Raw genomic sequence first — 21145 nt, forward strand, 5'->3', positions numbered from 1 at the left:
TAATGTTTTCACATGGTGACTTTGTTCTTTTTATTTTAAGAAAGCACAAATGAAAACCAAACGTTTCATTCACAGTAAATCTACTGTTAGTGGTCCATCCACGTTTACCTCTGTTATAGGAACAACACAGACAAGATAAAACACAATCTATAGACTTTAAAAAGTGCTCATATTGTCTTTGTTTCTGCTGCTCTGTTTCACATTGTTCCATATTCTTGATCACTATGGTCCGGGATTCTTGTCATGCATGGATGAGGAGGTCGTTGTGGCCTCAGTAGTGGTCCTGGTGCGTGAGGCCTCGCAGAGACAGGACCTAATCCCCAACCTGGATCAGTTCTGACAGCTCTGCAGCACCTTCTGTTAAAGAGGAAAGAAGCAGCTTTAACACGTGTGTGTCATGATACAGGTTTACAGGTTAAAGAGATAGTTCAGGTTTTTTGAAGTTTTTGTTTCTAGGTGAAGGGTGAGCAGCACAGTCAGTGTTAGGGTTTAATCCCAGGAAATCTAATCAAAACATTATAAAAATCATCATTATTATCATGTCATGTGTCATGTTTTTGGAAGAAACATGAATTCCTAAAGCAACCACACAAAAACCTGAGCCAGTGATAAAAACATGCACACACAGTCACGTCGTGAGCATTTACCTCTAATATCTACTTTCGGAGAGACTTATGGAGAGCAGGTCACCTTTGAAGAGACGTTTGACCAGGAGAGGCCGGTCTCCCTCCACACTGAAGCCCAGGCCTGCTGAGGTCTTCTGAAGCTCCACCGTTAAAACACCACCTGGACCGACATCTGCTGCCAAGAGATAGTCCCCGCCCACAATGACAGACATATGTTGAAGGATCAAAAGCGTCTGCTCATGACATGTGACGTGACGTGACGTAAAGTAACGTAATGTAAGTAACGTAACGTAATTTAACGTAATGTAACATAATTTAACGTAACGTAACGTAACGTAACGTAACGTAACGTAACGTAACATACTGTAACGTAACGTAATGGAAGAAGGAGCTAACACTGCATCCTCGTCAATTATTAAACATAAAGACAAAGATTCATTATCACTGACATCTACTGTCAGAGCAACGTGGGGTTGAGGGTCTTGCCCAAGGACACATCGACATGTAGACCAGCAGAGCCAGGGAATCAAACCCACAACCTCTGAGTTGAACCACTGACCCTCTAACCACTGAGCCACCGTCGCCCTCATTGTCCCTCGAGCTAAAAACGGCACATTTTTCTACGGATTTTTATGTGGGAAAGTTAGTGGTGAACAAACGGCTGCATCATGATGGTCAATCTTTCGAATTAACAACTTCTACTTCCTGTCATTGAAGAGGAAATGATGAGCGGGTCCAGGAGGACTTTGTGATGTTCTGAAAAATACAAACAATGTGCTCTCCAGATAAGAAGACGAGGTCAGGTAAAGGTGAGTGTAATCAGAGGATTTACCTGCACCAGCTTCCAAAGACTTCTTCTTTAGATGGTTGACTGAGTCCTGTCTGACAGAGACACTCGTTCCAGAATCCTTGTCTCTCCTAATGACCACTAAGACTGGACTGGACAGTCTGGCTTGATGAAGGAGGGACACGACCTCTCCGTGGGTTTTACCCTCCACACTTGTACCGTTGATGGAGACGAGCCTGTCCCCGCTCTGGATTGTTCCTTCCAGACTTGCTGCACCTTTAGTGAAGACCCGATGAACCTGGACACACAGGTGCACACACTGAAGGTCTCACACATGTGAAGTGCCCTGAGATCATGTGTGTTGTCATTTCACTGCTGTGTTACACAAACAGACGTTTTCCAGCTGCACATTTACACTTTTCAGAACTTTAGAAATTTAAGAATTGGCCTGCACTTATATATATTATATTACATTATATTATATTATATTATATTATATTATATTATATTATATTATATTACATTATATTATATTATATTGTATTATGTTACATTACCTTATTTTATATTATATTATATTATATTATATTATATTATATTCAGTGAGTTTGTTTTCACATCAGATTCTGCTTCTAAGTTGAGTGTAAATGAAACATAGAAACATGAGTGTGCTGCACAATGAGAGCTTGCTCCTCATAGTTTGAGTTTGAGTTTGAGTTTGAGTTTAGGTGCTATCCTGACACGGCCTCTCACTAACACATTGCTAGTAGTAAAAAGTAGTAAAAAGAAGAAGTGTCTTCATAGACTGAAACTCTTCTTCTTCATAGACTGAAACTCTTCTTCTTCTTCATAGACTGAAACTCTTCTTCTTCATAGACTGAAGCTCTTCTTCTTCATAGACTGAAGCTCTTCTTCTTCATAGACTGAAGCTCTTCTTCTTAATAGACTGAAACTCTTCTTCTTCATAGACTGAAGCTCTTCTTCTTCATAGACTGAAGCTCTTCTTCTTCATAGACTGAAACTCTTCTTCTTCATAGACTGAAGCTCTTCCTCTTCCAGTGTTCACTAAGAATGTGAACCATCAAAATCAACTGATGTTTGAGTCATTTCAAAGGATTCTCTTGAGACGATGTTGAAATATGAAGATCATGCAAATGAATTACAACACATATGAATATGAGCTCATACAGTAAGTTTCTGTGTGTTCACATGTACTTACAACTACTGCCCTCTGCTCAAGGTCATCTCCACCAGCAACACTAAAGCCCAGTCCTGACCCTTCCTCTTTACACAGGACGACAAGGCGAGTGTCTCCAGTCACCTGCAGAGAGTTCATGTTCATGTTCATGTTCATGTTCATGTTCATGTTCATGTTCATGTTCATGTTCATGTTCAGACAGCAGCAGTGACATGACACAGTCTGAAGAATCAGGTGTTACCTCAGAGAAGGACTCTTCCTCGGTCTCCTGAATCATCGTCTTCACCATTAGCCTCGCTGTCAGAGATGGCAGCGAGGTTTGCAGCTCATGCCGACTCACAGGAGAACTGAGCAGCTCCTTTAAACTGTGGACAGATCGTAACACAGCATTATTCTTATCTTTGTTCTCACTGAGGTGAATAAAGAAGTTTTACACTAATATTACTGACACAATACATGATGAAGAAGTTTTACACTAATATTACTGACACAATACATGATGAAGAAGTTTTACACTAATATTACTGACATAATACATGATGAAGAAGTTTTACACTAATATTACTGACACAATACATGATGAAGAAGTTTTACACTAATATTACAGACATAATACATGATGAAGAAGTTTTACACTAATATTACTGACACGATACATGATGAAGAAGTTTTACACTAATATTACTGACATAATACATGATGAAGAAGTTTTACACTAATATTACTGACATAATACATGATGAAGAAGTTTTACACTAATATTACTGACACAATACATGATGAAGAAGTTTTACACTAATATTACTGACATAATACATGATGAAGAAGTTTTACACTAATATTACTGACACAATACATGATGAAGAAGTTTTACACTAATATTACTGACACAATACATGATGAAGAAGTTTTACACTAATATTACTGACACGATACATGATGAAGAAGTTTTACACTAATATTACTGACACGATACATGATGAAGAAGTTTTACACTAATATTACTGACACGATACATGATGAAGAAGTTTTACACTAATATTACTGACACAATACATGATGAAGAAGTTTTACACTAATATTACTGACACGATACATGATGAAGAAGTTTTACACTAATATTACTGACACGATACATGATGAAGAAGTTTTACACTAATATTACTGACACGATACATGATGAAGAAGTTTTACACTAATATTACTGACACGATACATGATGAAGAAGTTTTACACTAATATTACTGACATAATACATGATGAAGAAGTTTTACACTAATATTACTGACACAATACATGATGAAGAAGTTTTACACTAATATTACTGACATAATACATGATGAAGAAGTTTTACACTAATATTACTGACATAATACATGATGAAGAAGTTTTACACTAATATTACTGACACAATTTATGATGAAGAAGTTTTACACTAATATTACTGACACAATACATGATGAAGAAGTTTTACACTAATATTACTGACATAATACATGATGAAGAAGTTTTACACTAATATTACTGACATAATACATGATGAAGAAGTTTTACACTAATATTACTGACACAATTTATGATGAAGAAGTTTTACACTAATATTACTGACACAATACATGATGAAGAGGTTTTACACTAATATTACTGACACAATACACGATGAAGAAGTTTTACACTAATATTACTGACACAATACATGATGAAGAAGTTTTACACTAATATTACTGACACAATACATGATGAAGAAGTTTTACACTAATATTACTGACATAATACATGATGAAGAGGTTTTACACTAATATTACTGACATAATACATGAAGAAGTTTTACACTAATATTACTGACAAATCATCATCACTATTACAAAAAGAAAACTAAACTAATCCAACTTTTAACCAATGATTCATGTATATCATGTGTTCATGTGTTCATGTGTCCAAACCTGGACGGCAACACTTAATGAATCCATGAAATATGACACATGGTGGCTGAACACGGCTTCTTACACAATGATACTAAAGACTTCACAAAACCATTTACTTAAAAACATAATGATCCATTAAGACAAACTAAACCAGCCACAGCATTTTAATGTATTAGAGTTCTCCTGTTTTATTTTATATTCTTACAGAATAAGACTTTCTGATATTTATTCATACATTTATATAAATACATATTTATAGCCATGGTTCTCAAACTGTGGTACATGTCCTCACCTGATGGACCAGCCGGCCTCGGGGCTTCTCTGCAGACTCTCTTCAGTGGATCCTGGCTCACCGTGGCTCATCATCTCCACTGTGGGTGGAAAACTCTCCGTCTCTGGGTCTTTGGTGGGTTCTCCTGCAGGACGGATCTCCGTGTGTGTCTTCTGTGCAGCTGCGCTGCGGCTGCTGCTGCTGCTGCTGCTGCTGCTGCTGCTGCTGAAGTCCTCGGTGCAGAGCTTCTCCAGTTCAGGCATGCTGAGCGCTCTGAGCTGCTGCAGCCTGCTGCGTGGAAGTCTGCCATGTTTCCTCCGCAGCACTGGAGGCGTCTGTGGAAGCTCCGCAGCAGGACTGTGTCGGTGTGGCTGCTCCAGGTTCGAGGAGGGTTTACCAACAAGAGGTGAGCAGAGTGCGACGGGGGTTGGATTCTCCGCGTAAGAAGTAAAACTCCGCTGCCGTGTCCTGCAGCCAGCAGAGTTAACTGAACCCATGTAACCAGCGATCCTCTGGTTAATGGAGGCTCTGTACGACAGTGCATACGACTGACTGTCACTGCTTTTAGCCACAGGCTTGTCAAAGTGAGCCAAGTTCTCAAAGGATTTGATTTTATGTCGGACAGAGAAGGGACTGCAGTCTGTGGAGAAGCTCTGTCTCTCTGATACTTTCACATACAGTCGAGACGAGCTGCTCTTTGGCCTTTCACTGACATTAGAACCAGGATTTGAAGGACTTGAGCAGTGACTGGTGGTTGAATTTGATTCTTCAGAAGGACAAAGTGCATCAGAGACCAAAGTATCTGTTCTTTCTTCACTGGACAGGTCAGGAGACGGCACAGGGGCTCGTTTCGGAGCGGAGTCTAAATTCACTGATTCATAGAGTGGCAGGACTGCTGAGGGTGAGGAGGACAGCTGAACCTCTATAAATGTCCTCTGAGTGGAAGGTTGTCCTCTGGCCACTGCACAGTGCTCGGGTGGATCTGGTCTTTCATTGATCACATCAGTCTGGATACTGGACATGTGTGACACTGATGCCTGGCTCAGGGAAACATCGTCATTTAAAGGTTTTAGGACAAACTCTTCCTGTGGTTTGTTCTTACTCTTTATACTCAAGCTTTTCAGTTTGGGATCATCTGAGTCCGCTCTCACACCACAGTCTGGATTCTCAGGCTCTTCTGAGCTGGAGCTCTTCATGAGGGACGAGTTTATGTTAGTGTCACAGTCCAAAGTCTTTTCTCTGGAAGTCACGGACGCTGAGGGTCTGGTATCTGACCTGCTGATGCTGGACCAGGAGGTCTCTGCTGAAGGCCAGGGACTCGTTTCTGACGACAGAGACGTATCTGCAGAGAGGCTCTGTGTCACACTGTGTGTCTCACTGTGTGACGCACAGTGTGTCTCACTGCGTGACACACAGTGTGTCACAGAGTGTGTCTCACTGCGTGTCACAGAGTGTGTATCTGGTGAGGAGGGCCTGCTGTAAATATTGTACTCTTTAACTTTGTCACATGATTCAGTGGTCGTGGTATTTTGGGACACGGGTGGTGGACTGTCTGCAGAGTGGACTGGAGCTTCTGTAGAGGAGGAGCCTGACGTCACAGAGTTTTCTCTGTTTTTCACTAGATCAGGGGTCAGGTCAGAGGTCAGGTCAGAGGTCAGATCAGAGGTCAGGTCAGAGGTCAGGTCAGAGGTCAGGTCAGAGGTCAGGTCAGAGGTCAGATCAGAGGTCAGGTCAGAGGTCAGATCAGAGGTCAGACCTGAGGTCAGATCAGAGGTCAGACCCGAGGTCAGATCAGAGGTCAGGTCAGTGTTTGTGTCCAGACAGCTGACGTGCTGAAAAGGTGAAGCTGTGTTTAGCGTCAGGTTTAAATCAGACCGTGGAGCAGCAGCAGCAGCAGCAGCAGCAGCAGCAGGTTTCTGTGCATCGCGAGAACAAATCTCCACGTCCTCGTCCTCTGAGGACGACTCATGAAGACGACAGTTGACCGTCATGTTGGTCTGAGAGCTGTCACTGTTGGAATCACAGTCATCTCCTCTGGGGTACATGCTTTTACACACAGTATTTTCCTGTGGTTGGTTCACATGCGTCGTCTCCACGGGAACAAGGGAACATTCCTCATGTCTTTCATCCACAGCAGAGTTGTCCAGGATACGGGATTGTCGGTCTTCCTCAGACACGGGGACAGGACGTTGGACGACACAGTGGGACGATGTTTCGTGTGAAGGCTTCGTGTGTGAGTGGCTTCTATCATCGCAGAGCTTCACTTCAAGGAAAATGTCATCTATGTCAGTGACTGGCGTTCCACAGTCGTGGCCTGTTGGGGTTCTGTGGTTGGGATTCTCTGAAAGTGTCCCACAGTTCCCTGCTGCACATCTGGCTGCGTTCAGTCTGGACACTTCATCACTGCTGACTGATGACATCATCAAACTGGAGAGATGGTCGACAGCTGGAAGCACAGAGGAAGGATGAGCAGGTATTTAATCACATGACACCGTCATTTAGAGCCGCACATGTGTTCTTAAGATACTGAAGATTCTATCAGGTGACTCTTTTGTTAAGTGGCTAAAATCTGTTTTTTATGATGTGAATTATTATTATTTTTATTTTTTTTTCCACAGATAAATGAACTGATGGGATGTTTACAATGATGTTGAGTTTACTGTGAAGCTACAGCTGATCAGAAGTCGTCAGCTGAGGATGAATTGGTGTCATGATTGTTCAGATATGACGACACATTCAGGACACATCTGGATACATTCACACTTCCATTTAGATACAGATAGATATTCATACCAGGTCAGAAGATGATGATTGAAAATAGCTGGTGCATAAACATGTACAGTCTAATTGTCCTAAATCCAGTGAGTGGTTAGTAAAGAAAGATTAAAGTGCAGATCCTGCTGTGGTCACTAAAGGATCGATCTGTTTCATGATGTTGACATGAATAGATTCTAATGTTATGTTATATAACTGTAGTGTGATCCACAGCATTATCTGTTCTACACTTCACTAACATCTACATGAAGCTGAGTTATTATCACATGCACACACAGGGATGAACTGCAGGGGAACTATTCTACCACTAAAGGTCAAATAGACTGTATGACATAGTCACCGTGGACAGGCTGCTGTGGGACAGTGACTGAGGGAAGGCTGGTCCTACATCTTAGAACAGCGTAAAAGGGAAAGAGATGGTTTCTCTACTTAATACTGAGCAGCATTCTGACACTAATGACTGAGAATCACACACACGCACACGCACACGCACACACACGCACACGCACACGCACACACAGACTTTGAGGTGTGGATATAAGACAGTGAGACATGGACGAGCAGCCTGACTCTAAATGTAATAACGCCGTGTTATTCATACAATCAGTTTAGGGACAGAGTCACATTTAGGAATCAAACCCACGTTTGGAAGAATATAGTGTTTATATTGTTATATAATGTTAAATGTTATATAATGTTTATAATGTATAAAGACAGACAGACAGACAGATAGACAGATAACAAAGATAGATAGATAGATAGATAGATAGATAGATAGATAGACAGACAGACAGACAGATAGACAGACAGATAACAAAGATAGATAGATAGATAGATAGATAGATAGACAGACAGACAGACAGACAGACAGACAACAAAGATAGATAGATAGATAGATAGATAGATAGATAGATAGACAGACAGACAGACAGATAGACAGACAGATAACAAAGATAGATAGATAGATAGATAGATAGATAGACAGACAGACAGACAGACAGATAACAAAGATAGATAGATAGATAGATAGATAGATAGACAGACAGACAGACAGACAGATAGACAGACAGATAACAAAGATAGATAGATAGATAGATAGATAGATAGACAGACAGACAGACAGACAGATAGACAGACAGCAAAGATATGATAGACTGAAGGAGCATAGATGTTTGTTCTACTCCTTCACAGAGGAGGAGCGTCCATGTCTCAGGTCTCAGGACAGCGTCACACACATTAAAGACTCTGCATTTGTTTCCAGATAGTTGTGCGAGTGTTGTGGTTACTAGCACCGTTTTAGCCTTTCCTTAAAAACAGAGTCTCACCTGACACGGGTCTCTTGACCTCCAGAGACAGAGTGGTGGGAAGGCTGTGCATCAGCTCACAGATCTCCTGGTAGCTCGAAGAACACACCAGCAGCTCTCCAATCTTTACTATTTCATCTCCAGGACACAGCACAGCTGGAGATACCTGGAGATACAATCACATGAGAGAGGCATCGTCACGTGTCAGTCATGTCTGATTGTAAGGTTTGACAGAAGAACGACCACAAAACAACACACAACAACACACAAGGTTGTGTTGCATGAACGTACAGTGAAGATATCCAGGATATGTGAGAGAGCGTCAGACTCAGACTAACTTCATCATGACTTAAGTCTGTGGCACGAACGTCAAACCAGGATAAGAGGGCGTGGCCTGGGCAGGTGTAATTTATCCAGGTCTCAGTCCCAGATTTACTGACGTGTCACTGAGCGAGCAAGAAGCTTATCATAGAAACTCATGAAGAGATCAAACACTTGATCATCAAACAGTGAAACCACATGATCCCTGTCAGACCCTCTGTGATCAATCAATGCATCTGATCCTGAAACACTGTGTCCTGTCAGACAGCTTCATCATCATCATCATCATCATCATCATCATCCTCCTCTCTCATGATGACAGAAACATCCTGCTGTGACGCTGCGTCATCAGGAAACACTGAAGGACGTTCAGCAGCACCTGCTCAGTGTGTGAGACTGAGATTAGACTGAGATTAGACTGAGATTAGACTGAGATTAGACTTCACTTCCATGATACTGACAGTGATCAGCTGACAGTACTGTACTGTTCTATGTGATGTCCCAGAGGAACAGTTGAGGCTGGTTCTTTTCATACGATTCCTAATGGAACTGGTACCAAACTGAAGTGGAAGCCCAGCTTTAAACATGCTGTAGAGTTGGATGATTTTCAAACAAAGACAAACGTCCCCACTGTGGAAGTGAGACAAAGACACGTACCCTCTCTGCTGCACCAGCCTTTAACCCAGTGATGACGACTCTCAGAGGAGACGACATGATCTCCAGGTCCAGTCCGAACGACTCGCCCGCTCTTCTCGTCAGAATCACGGCGTCGATGGCGCAGACGCCCGCGAGCTCACTGACGTCGCCCTTCTTACAGAGCTGATGGGTCGCAGGGATTCTGCCACACTGTGAGGGCGGAGCCGGGGGCGGGGACAGAGAAGGATCATCTTTGGACTTCTGCTGCTGGGACAGGTTTGGTGCTTCGATGCTCATCATACTTTTGACCCGCGTCACTGCTTTGTGCTCGAGCTTGGGCGAGCGCTTTGACTCCAACTGTCCGTCATCCTGCTTCGTCTGGTTGTCATTAACAACGGTCAGATTATTAGACACGGAGCCCGCCCCCACCGCCACCCTGGCCTTGTCTTTGTCTTCTAACGGGCAGCGGACGGACATGAGCGGTGACTCAGAACCAGGCGACTTATCGTTGACACCTCCCTCACACTGTGAGGAGCTGCCACAGGGAGGCGTGGACACATCACGGCTTCCACACCTCTGTAAATCCACACCGTCTTCACTCTCTCCATCCACGTCTAACGATGATGTCGTGGATGTGAGGACAGCAGCCACTGGATGGGGTTTGGTGTGAGATCTTTGAGCCTCAGTCGAGCGTGTCGTGTTCCCAGTGTTGTCTGACTCTTCATCATCATCACTGAGCTCATCGTCGAAGCACGTCACCCGCCGCTGACGCAGCAGCGGGCTGCGCACCGACGCGGGGCTGGAGGTCACAATGACGGGCTGACACGCCTCCTGTCTGTGGTGATTGACAGGGAGCGGCGTGCTGTCGTGGGAGGAGCCGAGTGCTGAGAAGAGGCCACAGGCAACAAGAAAGTGTTTTATTATATTATTAAAACTTCATTTAAACAAGTCTGTCATGTTGTCAAATCCTTAACATCTGGATAACCAGCAGTAGTAACTAGTAGTGTAGTGTAGTATAGTTAAGTATCATAAAGTATGGTATAGAACAGCACAGTTTAGAATAATATAGTGCAGTAAAATACAGTATGATTGACAGATGACAGTATGTGTCCATCCTGAAATATCACCAAACAATTATTATAATTATTATTGTTGTTATTTCCATAACTGTTTCATCTGTAGATTATTTTTCTTAATGAATCGATTTGTTGTTTTTGTCCATAAAATGTAAAATTTCCCGATCCTTCAAAATGATGATGTTTGAATGATTTGGAGCAAAAAAGTCAAAATAAAAAAACAAGCAAAGGAAATATTTGGATTTCATTCTAGACTATTTTCTGACTACATCCCATAATGTTGGAATGTTGTCCTGTAAAATAACTTTACCATGTGTGTGTGTGGCGTTGTCTTCCACGGGCGTCCGGCTGCTCTGCTGAGGGAGAACCTCCACGCTGTCACTCAGCATGGAGTCGGACATGAAGGAGTGGCTGGACGTGTCCTGGGAGAAGTACTGAGACAACTCCGCCTCTGAGCTCAGGGATCCCTGCTGCAGACACGCCCACGTGCAGGTGAATAAAACACCTTTGAAACACCTTTGAAACACTAAACATGAGCAGAAGACGACGAGAGAATGAGCGGAGACTTACTCTGCTGGCAGGCTCCAGGAACCTCTTCATGGTCCAGCTGAGAGCAGGAGACACGCTTCCCTGTCTGTCCTTTATGGACGGACAGGGACTCTTACAGGACAGACCTGCAGTAAAGAGGTCAGAGGTCAGAGGTCACACACAGTGGAATCATACGTTTAACCTTTGAAATGATGGCAGACGAGAAAAAGACCTTGTGACGAGTTTCTGCTCCTGCTGCTTTTGTCCCGGTGTGTGGATCGAGCGATCATGTGATCCATCTCCTGTTCTGACACCTGAGATAAAAACACATGATATTATACACGTTACTTTTTAACATTTTTAACACTTTGAACATTTTCTGTCTACGTTTAAAACGTAAACAGTTCTATGTCTACGTTTAAAACGTTAACAGTTCTATGTCGACGTTTAAAACGTAAACAGTTCTATGTCTGCGTTTAAAACGTAAACAGTTCTATGTCGACGTTTAAAACGTAAACAGTTCTATGTCGACGTTTAAAACGTAAACAGTTCTATGTCTACGTTTAAAACGTAAACAGTTCTATGTCTACGTTTAAAACGTAAACAGTTCTATGTCGACGTTTAAAACGTAAACAGTTCTATGTCTACGTTTAAAGCGTAAACAGTTCTATGTCTACGTTTAAAGCGTAAACAGTTCTATGTCTACGTTTAAAACGTAAACAGTTCTGTCTACGTTTAAAACGTAAACAGTTCTATGTCTACGTTTAAAACTTAAACAGTTCTATGTCTGCGTTTGAAACGTAAACAGTTCTATGTCTACGTTTAAAGCGTAAACAGTTCTATGTCTACATTTAAAACGTAATCAGTTCTATGTCTACGTTTAAAACGTTAACAGTTCTATGTCGACGTTTAAAACGTAAACAGTTCTATGTCTGCGTTTAAAACGTAAACAGTTCTATGTCGACGTTTAAAACGTAAACAGTTCTATGTCGACGTTTAAAACGTAAACAGTTCTATGTCTACGTTTAAAACGTAAACAGTTCTATGTCTACGTTTAAAACGTAAACAGTTCTATGTCGACGTTTAAAACGTAAACAGTTCTATGTCTACGTTTAAAGCGTAAACAGTTCTATGTCTACGTTTAAAGCGTAAACAGTTCTATGTCTACGTTTAAAACGTAAACAGTTCTGTCTACGTTTAAAACGTAAACAGTTCTATGTCTACGTTTAAAACTTAAACAGTTCTATGTCGACGTTTAAAACGTAAACAGTTCTATGTCTGCGTTTAAAACGTAAACAGTTCTATGTCGACGTTTAAAACGTAAACAGTTCTATGTCGACGTTTAAAACGTAAACAGTTCTATGTCTACGTTTAAAACGTAAACAGTTCTATGTCTACGTTTAAAACGTAAACAGTTCTATGTCGACGTTTAAAACGTAAACAGTTCTATGTCTACGTTTAAAGCGTAAACAGTTCTATGTCTACGTTTAAAGCGTAAACAGTTCTATGTCTACGTTTAAAACGTAAACAGTTCTGTCTACGTTTAAAACGTAAACAGTTCTATGTCTACGTTTAAAACTTAAACAGTTCTGTCTACGTTTGAAACGTAAACAGTTCTATGTCTACGTTTAAAGCGTAAACAGTTCTATGTCTACGTTTAAAACGTAAACAGTTCTATGTCTACGTTTAAAACGTAAACAGTTCTGTCTACGTTTGAAACGTAAACAGTTCTATGTCTACGTTTAAAACGTAAACAGTTCTGTCTACGTTTGAAACGTAAACAGTTCTATGTCTACGTTTAAAACGTAAACAGTTCTGTCTACGTTTGAAACGTAAACAGTTCTATGTCTACGTTTAAAACGTAAACAGTTCTGTCTACGTTTGAAACGTAAACAGTTCTATGTCTACGTTTAAAGCGTAAACAGTTCTATGTCTACGTTTAAAACGTAAACAGTTCTATGTCTACGTTTAAAACGTAAACAGTTCTATGTCTACGTTTAAAACGTAAACAGTTCTATGTCTACGTTTAAAACGTAAACAGTTCTATGTCTACGTTTAAAACGTAAACAGTTCTGTCTACGTTTAAAACGTAAACAGTTCTATGTCTACGTTTAAAACGTAAACAGTTCTGTCTACGTTTGAAACGTAAACAGTTCTATGTCTACGTTTAAAACGTAAACAGTTCCAAGTTTACGACGTTAAATACGACAAAGTGCTGTTAAAGTAAAAAGCAGCAGTGTTTGAGTGATGGCAGCCATCTTTTAATCATGAACTCAAAGTCAGTGAAATGGAACACATGGTGATTTCACCTTTAAACGTGTTCAGAGACTCCGGACTCTTACTTTAGGGTTCGGGTGTCTGCTTATAATGAGACTGACGGGTCCTGGTCCACATTCACTGAGGATGGCATAAGCCTCACTGAGAGCAGCATGACGGAGACTGACCGAGTCCACCTCCAGAATCTGATCTCCACGACTGCACAGAGGAGCAAAGGTGTCAACAACAACAACAACAACAACAACAACAACAACAACAACACAAGAACATAACCAACAAACAGTCCATGAACGTCTCAGTGAGACAGAACCTGAGTCTGCTGTCCATCTTGGCCACAGATCCCAGAGCCAGGCTGTGGATGTAGATGCCCGGAGCAGAGTTCTCCAGAGTCAGACAGCAAACTCCAATCCCCAAACCAACACCAGGCTCTGTGAGAACCAGCATGTGAGGAGTTAGCATCACTGCAAACGCAACCCTGAGACCTGAGACCTGAGGCCTGAGACCTGAGACCTGAGGCCTGAGACCTGAGACCTGAGACCTGAGACCTGAGGCCTGAGACCTGAGACCTGAGACCTGAGACCTGAGGCCTGAGACCTGAGACCTGAGGCCTGAGACCTGAGGCCTGAGGCCTGAGACCTGAGACCTGAGGCCTGAGACCTGAGACCTGAGGCCTGAGACCTGAGACCTGAGGCCTGAGACCTGAGACCTGAGGCCTGAGGCCTGAGACCTGAGACCTGAGGCCTGAGACCTGAGAGTGCAAGAGTACAGTGTGTGTGTATGTCCACGATGAACCTGACCACAGTAAACATCAAATCTTATCTATGCAGGTTCAATAGAGCAGTGATTACTAAGCTCTGGGTCGAGACCCACAGATGGGTCCTAGAAGACGTTTTCTGGGTCCACATAAACAATAGAACCTTTTTAGTTTAGATTTTTAAAATAACCCAAAATACAATTCAAAATGATATGAGTTGATACAGATTCGTCACTAGGTTGTGAACAAATTCAGGATTTATAATGTGATTGAAGTCAGGACCGTTTGTCCTTTTATATGAAGTTTAAGAATCACTGCACGACTACGAGAGTGAAGAGTTTTGGTCGTCAGTCCAGCAGCTGAATCTGAGGAACAGGAAAAACCTGGATATAAATCTGCTTCCATCAAATTCAAGACCTGATAACGTTCAGTCCAGGATGTCGTGAACATGACAAAGAACCAGGTCCTCACTCCTAATGAAGACATTAATGTACTTTAATATAGACCTGATCCAGGTCTGAGTTTCCTGACCTTTGTGAAGTGTGACCTCCATGATGATGCAGTCTTTGGGACCAGGACCAGGACCCTTACGTCCATCTGCCTCTTCAAACCCTGAGGGGACCGGTGTTCCTCCGCTGGTGTTGGAGTTTGGAGAACTGGAGCGGCTGAGGAGGGTCGGGGTGGGACACGGCGTCAGGCTGGGACTCCGCAGACGCGTTCGGATCGTCAGCGTCACCACGCCCTTTTTCAGCTGCTGTGGGAAAAACAGAAGATACAAAAACTAAAAGCACAGACACTTTACAGCAGTGGTTCTCAAAGACTGGGTCGGGACCCACACATGGGTCGCAGTTAATATTTATGTTCATGGAATTAGAACCCCTCTGCTCATAGACTGATGATGCAGACACGGTTCTGACCCAGACCTGAGACTGAACACACAATAAACATCAAGTCCACCTTAAAGGTCTGGATGGCTTGTTGGTGTGTGAGTCCTTGAAGAGATTCTCCGTTCACCTCCAGAATCTCGTCTCCTGCACAGAGACAGAGACAGAGACAGAGTCAGAGACAGAGACAGTGTCAGAGACAGAGTCAGAGACAGAGACAGAGTCAGAGACAGAGTCAGAGACAGAGACAGAGACAGAGTCAGAGTCAGAGACAGAGACAGAGACAGAGTCAGAGACAGAGTCAGAGACAGAGACAGAGACAGAGTCAGAGACAGAGACAGAGACAGAACACAGTTCACCTTCTTTCAGTCGTCCATCAGCTGCTGCAGCTCCATGAGGGAAGATGGTTTTGACAAAAATCCCCATCTGACCACGTGCTGAGTCCTGACCTCCAACAATACTGAATCCCAGACCCTGAAACAGGACCATCACAGGACATTATAGGGACGAGTGGTAACACATGGAGAGGTTTGTTTGCAGTGTGTTCATCATTCATGAGCAACAGCACTGTTACAACATAAACTTATACATTTTATAAATGTGCTCAATAACAGCAAGAGACTCACACACACACACACACAGAGCGTTAACTACAAAACTTATGAATGAAGGGTGTGTCTTTGTATAAATGACTGAGCCTGGGGCCACATGGTGGTGCAGTGGTTCACACTCTTGCCAGGTTTGTGGCTTTTTGGCATGTTCTCCTCACGTGTGTGTGTGTGGGGGGGGGGGGGGGGGGGGGTTCTCTGCTTTCCTCACACAGTCCAAAATCATGCAGATTTAAGGATTAGACAAACTGGACTCTAAACTGACCATAGAGATGTGTGTGTGTGTGTGTGTGTGTGTGTGTGTGTGGTCCTGTCACCAGAGTGAAAATCTTTGTCCATGTTACACAAACACAACACATGGTTGTGTGTGTTATTGTTCCACAGACACACACACACACACACAGTGAGTGAGCTTTATTGATGGAGAGCACTCACCTTGCCCTGGCCTTTCATCAGCACGATACTGGAGATAATAGATGGCTGCGCCAGTCGCCATGGTGACTCCACTTGAACGGTGCTCAGGGAGCGGGCGGATTTCTTAATGATGGGATAATCCTGTGATGAAGGAGTGATGAATATGAAAAGCAGCAAAAACAACAAGAAGAAGAAGAAACTAAATGTATGTTTCCTCATTATGGTTTGATGACGTCACTCAAAGGTTCGTAGAAACGTTGCTGCAGCGATTTATTATATTATTATATTATATTTATGAGTGCAGAGGCTCTTCTTCATATTGTTGTGACAGTGAGTGAGAAGTGTGTGTGTGTGTGTGTGTGTGGTTTCACATTCATATGACGCTGCAACTAATTATTATTTTCATAATGGATTCATCTGTTGATTATTTTCTTGATGAATCGATGAATCGTAAAATATCAGAAAACCTCGTTAAACCTGGAAATGATGATGTTCTCAAATGTCTTGTTTTGTCCACAAACCAAAATAATTCACTTTTAATGATTTCTTTGTAGAAAATATTCACATTTAAGAAACTTAAACAATCAGAAATCTGGTTTTAATCATGAAAAAAAAACTTCAAACCAATGATCGAAATAGTTGTTGATGAACTGATTAATGGATGAATTGTTTCAGCTCTAAGAACATGATTTAAAGTGTCCTGCCTCCTCCATGTGTGAACCTGCTGACTGACCTGTCTCACTCCAGCAGTATCTAGTTGTTGAGGTAGTGAGTGTTTACGTCGAGCAGGAGCAGGTTTCTCCGTCACTTCACAGCCACTCACACCGTTCTCCACAAACAGCTCGTCATCCTCGCCCACCGACTCCAGGCGACTGCTCCCTGCTGAGAGAACACCCACAGGTGAGTGTGTGTGGTTCAGGTACGCTCTCTGCAGACTCTCCTCAGCAGCACGGTCACAGTTCAAAGGTCACATTCATCAGGGAACACACGCGCTGGACGTCAGGCGCCCTCACCCTCACCCTCACCCTCACCCTCACCCTCGCACCTTTAATCGCGTATCTGATACTCTGACCAGCTCTTTATCATAACACAGGATACTCTTGAGTGTGAGGGTGAGTGTGAGGGTGAGTGTTAGGGTGAGTGTGAGTGTGAGTGAGGGTGAGGGTGAGGGTGAGGCAGAGTGTGAGTGTGAGGGTGAGGGTGAGTGTGAGGGTGAGTGTGAGTGTGAGTGTGAGTGTGTGTGTGTGTGTGTGTGTGAGGGTGAGGGTGAGTGTGAGTGTGAGGGTGAGGGTGAATGTGAGTGTGTGTGTGAGTGTGAGTGTGAGGGTGAGTGTGAGTGTGAGGGTGAGTGTGAATGTGAGTGTGAGGGTGAGTGTGAGTGTGAGGGTGAGTGTGAGTGTGAGGGTGAGTGTGAGTGTGTGTGTGTGTGTGTGTGTGTGAGGGTGAGGGTGAGTGTGAGTGTGAGGGTGAGGGTGAATGTGAGTGTGTGTGTGAGTGTGAGTGTGAGGGTGAGGGTGAGTGTGAGTGTGAGTGTGAGTGTGAGGGTGAGTGTGAGTGTGAGTGTGAGGGTGAGGGTGAGTGTGAGGGTGAGTGTGAGTGTGAGTGTGAGGGTGAAGGTGAGTGTGAGTGTGAGTGTGAGTGTGAGGGTGAAGGTGAGTGTGAGTGTGAGTGTGAGGGTGAGGGTGAGTGTGAGGGTGAGTGTGAGTGTAAGGGTGAGTGTGAGGGTGAGTGTGAGTGTGAGGGTGAGTGTGAGTGTGAGGGTGAGTGTGAGGGTGAGTGTGAGGGTGACTCACCCTGGGATCTGCTGCAGAGCTTCATAAGTGGTGTGTTGTTGCAGGATCCTCTGGACGCCTCCCCCAGACTCTGGTCTTGTAGTTTCTGGTTGTGAGTGAACAAAAAAGAATCTTTATCTTGTGTAGATTAAGTTTTGTTCACAAACACATTTATTTCATGTTAGTGAAAAGAAAGTCAGGTCCACTGGACTGAGGTGACATAGATGTTTAGTTTTTTATATTCCTGGTCAGTGTCATTGTTCTGACGTTTGATTAAGTTTGTTCACCTAGTTTTTGGATTGAAAGTTATTTTCATAATCCTAACACAGATTATCTGCATTGAATGATTTATTTGAAGGAATCTGTTGAAGGTCCAGCCCTGTGATCAAAATGCATCTGACTCACTCCTCTGTCTGGATTAAGTCTGGATTAAGTGGGACAATCCCAGATGATGTGTGCTGTGTGTGTGTGTGTGTGTGTGTGTGTGTGTGTGTGTACCTGGACCGGACTGTAGAGACTCATGCTGCTGATGGACGTCTGACACAGGGAGGACGACGAGCTGCAGGTGCTCACCAGGTCAGGCAGACTGGTGGAGGGGAAGCTCTCTAATCCCACATCTGACTCCTCCTGCAGGGACAACCACGCGTTAATGTAGACAGACAGGCAGGCAGACCGGCAGGCAGGCAGGCAGGCAGGCAGGCAGGCAGGCAGGCAGGCAGGCAGGCAGGCAGGCAGGCAGGCAGGCAGGCAGGCAGACAGGCAGGCAGACAGGCAGACTTTCCTGGGTTTCACTGTCATTTGGTTATAAAGTCAAGATTTTGTGAATGTATCTCCATGACGATGACTTTGTTTACTGTGTGTTTTCTGTCTTCTGTCTGTCTGCCTGTCTGTATGTCACCTGTCTGGCTTCCGTCGCGCCCTCCCTGATGAAAGGTGTTTATTGTGGTGTTTGTCGTGTTGTTGTTGTTGTTGTTGTTGTTGTTGTTGTTGTTGAGGTTCACACAGAGAAACAACAAGACACTGCAGAGCACTGATGATTAAATGCTGAAAACTCTTACACACACACAAACACACACAAACACACAAACACAGGGACGTGTGGGAGCTGTTTAAACATGAAATAATGCACATATTATTATTAATCTATATAAATCTAAACTCTACATCACCAAGAAGTCAAAACTAAAAAGAAACAAGTGCAGTAGAATATATACTGTGTTGATTATTGTTGAACTTATTTATGTTATTATGAGTTTGTGAAAACAGGAGGTCACACTCTGTTTCCTTTTCCTCTGATGATGTAACAACTATTTTAGTTTGTCAATTGTCTTTTATCCATTGTTGTTGTTGGTGTACACCTCTAGTGTGTGTGTGTGTGTGTGTGTGTGTGTGTGTGTGTGTGTACATCTTTGTGAGGACCAAAAACAAACATAGAAGTGAGGACACTCTGGTCCTCACTTCCTGTCACACCTTAAAATGTTTAATTTGTTTGTGTTAGAATAAAACGTTTAGATGAAGGTTGTGTGTGTTTGGCTTGTGATGGTTAAGGTTAGGGTAAGAGGCATGAGTGACATGAACACTGGACCTTCTCAGGACCAGTATTCCTTATGGAGACCAAAACCTGGTCCTAATAAGACTTAAACTCAATTATAAGGAAATGCTTAAGTTTAGGGCTGAGAATTGTATGTGGTTTATTAACTATAACCATTAACTGGTTACAGTTAGTGACACTAACTGTAACCAGTCACTTGGTTTAAGGCTGTCTTCATGAATGGAATTCAATGCAGTCCTAAAAAGAATAGGTATGCAAACCTGTGTGTGTGTGTGTGTGTGTGTTCCAGGTATTACTCATGTTGTGGGGACCTAACCCTGTTTAGACATGTTGTATGATCAGGATGAGATTATGCTTAGGCTGAGGTCGGGTTTAGGGTTGGGTCAGTATAGTTCTGGTGTGTGTGTGTGTGTGTGTGTGTGTGGACGTACACTGCTGGCCACCACCAGCTGCACCAGACCAGTTGTGGAGCGGAGGACAGCGACGGCGTCCTGATGAGTGAGACCAACCAGAGACTGACCATTGATCATCAGCAACTCATCACCAGCGTGGAGACGACCATCCCTGCAACACACACACACACACACGCGCGCACACACACACACACACACACACACACACACACACGCACGCACACATTACAGCTTTATTAACCACTCACTCACTCACTCACTGTTGAGCACACTGAACATTTGACAACAGGAGCTGTTAGTAAATCCACTGCAGACTCCATCACTAACTTCAAATGGTACATGTTCTTAATCTGGATTAATTCCTAATAATAATAATAATGATACTTTTTTTTATCAAGAGTTAACTGTGTGTTAGTGAGCAGATGAAAGACCAGTGTGTGTGATATTCTGGTATTTGTCAAACACTTAAAGCAGTAAAGTTCAAGCATTTCTTTACTTGTTTCAAATAACATGATGAATATAATCCTCATATACTATAAAAGAAATATGAGCCACATCAAAGCGCTTGTACCTGTGAATGGCTCCGCCCTCTTCTATATGCGCTATTACGATGCCGTGGGGAGAACGTTTGGAGCCACGCCCCCCTGTGATTTGTATGCCCAACCCTTCCTGACCTTTCACCATATGCATCTTCCAGATGTGGCTTCCTGCTCTGGGCTGCAACACAAACACACAAACACAAACACAAACACAAACACACAAACACAAACAAAGCACACGATTGGTGAAAAGGTGCAAATGTGTTGCCCCGCCCACTTTAAACAATTCCCCCAGTGGACACTTTCACACACACGCATACACATCCATGGTGAGATGAGACAGGTTGTGATTTGAATGAATAAACTTCAATTTGATCAGACGATGAGGATGATAAGTTATCACGAGCTTCACTTAATGTCACATGGTGTAGGCACTGGGGGGCGGGGACAGGATGAGGTCTACAAAAACTCTCTCTCTGGTACAG

At 43.0% G+C, this 21145-nt stretch overlaps 1 protein-coding gene across 1 annotated transcript in view; it reads right to left on the reverse strand.

Moving 5' to 3' along the window:
• Nucleotides 1–21145, reverse strand: part of pdzd2 (PDZ domain containing 2) — a 39154-nt gene continuing 18009 nt past the window's right edge. The window contains exons 5-27 of the mRNA XM_058635819.1: nt 20693–20838; nt 20140–20272; nt 18655–18783; nt 18178–18262; nt 17118–17266; nt 16406–16525; nt 15722–15836; nt 15436–15509; nt 15010–15232; nt 14035–14152; nt 13790–13922; nt 11680–11761; nt 11490–11593; nt 11230–11389; nt 9865–10727; nt 8908–9052; nt 6531–7253; nt 4829–6425; nt 2853–2976; nt 2633–2734; nt 1459–1711; nt 691–801; nt 1–357 (exon numbers count right to left, since the gene is read on the reverse strand). Coding sequence (XP_058491802.1) covers nt 314–357; nt 691–801; nt 1459–1711; nt 2633–2734; nt 2853–2976; nt 4829–6425; nt 6531–7253; nt 8908–9052; nt 9865–10727; nt 11230–11389; nt 11490–11593; nt 11680–11761; nt 13790–13922; nt 14035–14152; nt 15010–15232; nt 15436–15509; nt 15722–15836; nt 16406–16525; nt 17118–17266; nt 18178–18262; nt 18655–18783; nt 20140–20272; nt 20693–20838 — 5733 coding nt within the window. The 3' untranslated portion in view covers nt 1–313. The remainder of the gene's footprint in view (nt 358–690; nt 802–1458; nt 1712–2632; nt 2735–2852; nt 2977–4828; nt 6426–6530; nt 7254–8907; nt 9053–9864; nt 10728–11229; nt 11390–11489; nt 11594–11679; nt 11762–13789; nt 13923–14034; nt 14153–15009; nt 15233–15435; nt 15510–15721; nt 15837–16405; nt 16526–17117; nt 17267–18177; nt 18263–18654; nt 18784–20139; nt 20273–20692; nt 20839–21145) is intronic.

Source organism: Solea solea, chromosome 8 (assembly GCF_958295425.1).
Source record: "Solea solea chromosome 8, fSolSol10.1, whole genome shotgun sequence".
Taxonomy (NCBI): Eukaryota; Metazoa; Chordata; class Actinopteri; order Pleuronectiformes; family Soleidae; genus Solea; species Solea solea.